The sequence below is a fragment of the Rhincodon typus genome, chromosome 44 (assembly GCF_021869965.1).
Source record: "Rhincodon typus isolate 14 chromosome 44, sRhiTyp1.1, whole genome shotgun sequence".
Taxonomy (NCBI): domain Eukaryota; kingdom Metazoa; phylum Chordata; class Chondrichthyes; order Orectolobiformes; family Rhincodontidae; genus Rhincodon; species Rhincodon typus.
This window is the reverse complement of record NC_063375.1, coordinates 526,264-531,499: the sequence shown is the minus strand read 5'-3', so window position 1 is coordinate 531,499 and position 5,236 is coordinate 526,264. Positions and strand designations below refer to the sequence as shown.

The 5,236-nt window shown below is 52.1% G+C and overlaps 1 protein-coding gene across 1 annotated transcript in view; it reads right to left on the bottom strand.

Moving 5' to 3' along the window:
- LOC109924572 (host cell factor 1-like) overlaps positions 1 to 5,236 on the bottom strand; it is a 22,309-nt gene that overhangs the window by 10,861 nt on the left and 6,212 nt on the right. The window contains exons 6-8 of the mRNA XM_048619928.1: positions 4,026 to 4,132; positions 3,677 to 3,856; positions 108 to 470 (exon numbers count right to left, since the gene is read on the bottom strand). Coding sequence (XP_048475885.1) covers positions 108 to 470; positions 3,677 to 3,856; positions 4,026 to 4,132 — 650 coding nt within the window. The remainder of the gene's footprint in view (positions 1 to 107; positions 471 to 3,676; positions 3,857 to 4,025; positions 4,133 to 5,236) is intronic.

Here is a 5,236-nt window from a genome sequence, read left to right as displayed (position 1 = left end):
CCCCCCTACCCCCCCTCCCTGTCTCCGTCACCCCCTCCACTCCCTGCGACCCCCTCCCACCCGGTAACCAGCAATGACCCTCCACCTCCCACACCCCTCGGTCTCACCTTGTGCTCGGGTTCCGGTGGCGGTGGCCCCTCCCAGCAGGGTCTGCGGAGGGGCCAAAGAGGCGGCGGCAGCAGGTGAGGCTGGCACTGGAGGCGAGCAGGGCACGGCGGATCCCGGGGGCTGTGGCAGCAGCGAGCCGCCCACCTGCTGGGGGGAGGGGGCGGCTGAGGCTGGGGCCGGGCTCTTGGGCTGCCCGGCGGGCACCGAGGGGAGTGGCTGGGATGCCGGTGTGGCAGCCGGTATGTCGTACTTCTGCAGCTGGAGCAGGTAGGCGTCGGCGGTGGGCACAGACCCCCAGCTCACCTCCAGCGAGTTGGTGTTGGCACGGACCAGCTGTACCCTTGACGGGGCTGGGGGCTTCTCTGCAAGAGGAACAGAGAGGGAATCACTGGTTAGATTCATCCATCTGACTGACTGAACCCTGGCTGGGGTGGGGAGGTGCCTGTCTGGACCCCTCACCAGGCTCTCTCCCACCTTTTTGATTTGATTTATCGCTGTCTCATTAACCCAAGTACAGTGAAAAGTTTTGTTTCACAAGCAGTACAGGCAGATCACAGGGTGTTTGGACAGAACGGAGCATACGGGGTTATGGCCGTACAGGAGGTGCACAGATCGACATTAGATTTGAAATTAGAGAAGCACAGCCATCAGTCTAATAACCGCCAGGAAGATGCTGTTCCTGAACCTGTTGGTGCATGTGTTCAGGTTTCTGTATCTTCTGCCTGATGGAAGAGGGTGTAGGAGATCATTACCAGGGTGCGATGGGTCTGTGATGATGTTGGCTGCCTTTCCGTGGCAGCGAGCCGTGTAAATGTAGTCCATGGATGGGAGGTTGGCTTCCGAGATGATCTGGGCTATGCACACCTCCTTCTGTAGTTTCTTACAGTCCTGGGCAGAGCAGTTGCCGTACCAGGCCGTTATGCACCCGGACAGTTTGCTTTCTATGGTGCATCTGTAGAAGTTGGTGAGGGACCTTATGAACATGGCAAATTTCCTGAGCTGCCTGAGGAAGAGGAGGCGTTGTGCCTCCTTGACTGCTGCAACTGTATGGGATGTCCAGGCTCAAAGGGTCTCTTGATCCAAGTCCATATGACGGAGTCAATTTTTGGTTGCTTATGGGAATCTCCTCAGATTCCTGTCAGCAAACAAAAGTCAACTCGATCAGAGTTGATCATATGGACCAGAACAAAAGGCTCTTCGAGCCTGCTCCACCTTTCAATAAGACTGCGGTTGATTGGATTTTAACCTCATCCACATGATAGCCCTCTGCTCTCCCTGTATCTATGACTTAGGGTGTGTTTTTACATCATGGTGACCTCTTGGATCAACTAGTACACTCCTGGGATGAGGGTGTTGCTGGCTAAGTCAGCTTTATTGCCGTTCCCTAATTACCCGGGGGGAGGCGCAGTTTTAAGAGTCAACCACATCACTGTGGGTCTGAAGTCACGTGTAGGCCAGACCAGGTAAGGATGGCAGATTCCCTCCCTAAAGGACATCAGTGAACCAGATGGGTTTTTTGATAATTGACAACAGATTCATGGTCATTATTAGACTCTTAATTCCAGACTTTTTTTTTTTTTTTTTAAATTGAATACAAATTCCACCATCCGCCATCCACCATCCGTGGGATTCGAACTCAGGTCCCCAGGATATTATCTGGGTCTCTGGATTAGCAATGACACCTCAAAGCCATACCCTCCCCATTTCAACTCAGGTGCCAGTTAATAAAAGGTTTGCTGCACTGAAGTTCAACAAGACAAATTCAGAGGAAATGTTTCCACTTATGGGAGTGGGATCAGATCTAGGGGTTAATCAGTAGACGAGTCACCAATAAATTCCTTGAAAGTGGAGTTGCAGGTAGACAGGGCGGTGAAGGTGGTGTTTGGTACGCTTGCCTTTATTGGTCAGTTGATTGAGTATAGGAGTTGGGAGGGTCATGTTGCAGCTGTACAGGACATTGGTTAGGCCACGTTTTGGAATACTGCGTTCAATTCTGGTCTCCCTGCTATAGGAAAGATGTTGTGAAGCTTGAAAAGGTTCATAAAAGATTTACAAGGATGTTGTCAGGGTTGGAGGTTTTGAGCTACAGGGAGAGGCTGAATGGGCTGGGGCTATTTTCCCTGGAATGTCAGAGGCTGAGGGATGGCCTTATAGAGGTTTATAAAATCATGAGGGGCATGGATAGGGTGAATAGTCAAGGTATTTTTCCCAAAGTAGGGGAGCCCAAAACTAGAGGGGCATAGGTTTAAGGTGAGAGGGGCAAGATTTAAAAGGGACCTGAGGGGCAACTTTTCCAGGGTGGTGTGTGCATGGAATGAGCTGCCAGAGGAAGTGGTGGAGGCTGGTACAATGACAACATTTAAAAGGCATCTGGATGGGGACATGAATAGGAAGGGTTTAGAGGGATATGGGCCAAATGCTGGCAAACAGGACTAGATTAGTTTAGGATATCTGGTCAGCATGGATGAGTTGGACCTAAGGATCTGTTTCTGTGCTGTACAACTCTATGATACTACGACTTTAATCTTTCAACCCCTTGCTCATTGAGGATCTATCTACGTCTGCCTTAACAAGATTTTAAGTGTAGCATCAAAAATGAGAAGCCAAGTTAATCGTGGTAAACAGCGAGCAGGGCACATGCAGTGTGTCCTCCACCATACAACCCTACTTTTAACTTTTCTCCTTCTCCAGCATTTTCTAAATTGGATCTCTGCCAATCCTTGACAGCACATGGACACTGCCGACCAGGCTGGCATCTGGTGCCCATTACTGGCTGCCCTTTGAACCGAGTATCCTGCTTGGGCCATTTCACAGTGTCAGTTAAGAGCCACCCACGAGGACTACGGGGTCTGGAGTCACGTGTCGGCTGGACCAGGTAAGGACGGCAGATTCCCTTCTTCTGAACGGAGCGGGTGAACCAGAGGGGTCTTTGACAACAATCAAAGATGGTCACCTCATCGCCGTCAGAGTAGCTTTGATTCAAAAGTGAGTTGAAATCTCGTTGCGCTGCGCGCCATGCTGCAGTCTCCCTCACTCTCATCTGGTGTATCGTCGGTTCTGCCTTATGAGGTCGAGGTCGGGGTCAGGGTGGGGGGGGGCGGCGGTGTTGGTCCACTATGCTGTCAGAAGGCTTAAGGAACACCGTGCTGGTCATCCAGCCCCAGAGGGACAGTAAACAAAGGCGACCAGCAGCAGGGTGAAGGGCAACACTGGGAGAAACATTGGAACACACAGCCTCACAGAGTCTGGAGGGACCAGGGTCACTTGCAGATCTGAAGGGGAAACTGGACTTCTGTCTGAAGGAGGACAGGAAAGCGCAGGGAAAAGGAGCAAGTTGCTCCTTCAGCGCTGGCACAGAATCGGCAACATTCCGAATCTGACACAGAAAAATCCGCTCGAGGTCACTACACAATCTGCCGTGGGCTGTCTGTCAAAAGTAGCTGAAGTTGGCAGGACTTTTTGGTGTTGCCTGTGGGTGGGGGAAGTGAACTGTAAGAGGGTAAATGGAGGGTTATTCTGACAGTCGAATGTGAGAGGGAGCAGGGCTACACAGTCTGCTCCTGCCTACCTGTCTCCAGGTACCACAGGTCCTTGCAGCACACCTGATTGTTCCACGCCTTCCGGTATCCGTCCCTCCCGCTCCAGATGTACAGCCGAGAGTTGATGGCGACCGAGCAGTGGCCTGCACGAGCCCGGGGAAGGTTATCCTCCTGCGCCTCCATCACCACCGGCTCCCAGGTCATCGTGTCTGTCACGGGGAAAGCACAGACACGTTTCAACAGGGAGCAGAAAATGGCTGAGCGCTTTCAGGTGGAGAAATTTTGGCATCAGTATGGCTAATGGGAAGCTGATTGCTGGCTGACAGTGGGATTGGCAGAGGTGATGTACAGGAGGGAGGAAGCAGACGCTCTACATACCCAAATTGAGACAAGCCAGCGTGTTGGTACATTTCCACTCCTTCTCATGCGTAGCTACCTTCACGTCATCCATGACCAACGGGACCCAGCCTCCAAACACATACATTCTGGGGCGGAGAGGGTAAAAACAGAATTACAAAATCGGGACACACTCACACGCCTCCTTTCCCTTCATTCTCCCTGACCACCACCTCCACCCGCAAAGCCCACATCGTTCTGTTGCTTTCTCCCATGCGTACTTATCGAGGCATCGTGTCCAACACAACACCAGCTCTGTTCAACGCATCACTCACTCTGCATGGGAGCGTGTCGCCCGCTCTCCCCTGGGACAGTGGATGAATTGCTGAGTTCAAGAAGGCTCACCTACCAGTTACGCTGTAGAGACGACAGCCCTCTGTGAGGTAGACCACTCTCGACAAGTGTGTAAGGGGTTTGTATGGAGTCCCCTACAGCAGAGGTTCGCTCTCACTCCTCCTTGATCTGGTTAGAGAGGGCCACTCACACTGGTGTGGGCCTGTCATTCAATGGCGGGGGAGGGGGGGGCGGTTTGTCATGAGGTGACTTCCCACTCCAGCTGGTCAGTTTCCCTCGGGGAGGGGAGAGTGGGGAGGAAGGGAGGCAGGGGTGGCTGAACCTGGTGAACGTTGACCAGGCTTCATCTCGCTTGCATGCTGATGGGGAGAAATTAACTTGCCCTCCTGCTGCTCTGAGCGTATCTTTTTAAAAGGACTGTTCCCCAATCAAGTGGCAGAAAATAGGTGGTGTGGGGCAGCACGGTATTGGCAGAGGAAGGTGGTGGTAAGGTTGCTCTATTCTGCAGACCCACATGATGACAAGTGGGACGCTGCCAACCATTATTTAGCCTTTCCTTTATTGATTGTCCTGTGTACCGGAATACAGTGAAAAGCTTTGTTTACCGGCAGTACAGGCAGATCATAGTAAGCAAGGATGTACAGGTCAAAAAGTCTTGGACAGAGGCAGGTTACATTGCACAGCGTGTGCTAGGCAAGATCAACGTTGGCAAGATCAGCATCATTTGAGGCTAGAGAGTCCATCCATCAGTCTAATAATGGCCAGGTAAATGCTGTTCCTGAACCTGTTGGTGCATGTGTTCAGGTTTCTGTACCTTCTGCCTGATGGAAGAGAGTGTAGGAGATCATTACCAGGGTGCGATGGGTCTGTGATGATGTTGGCTGCCTTTCCGTGGCAGC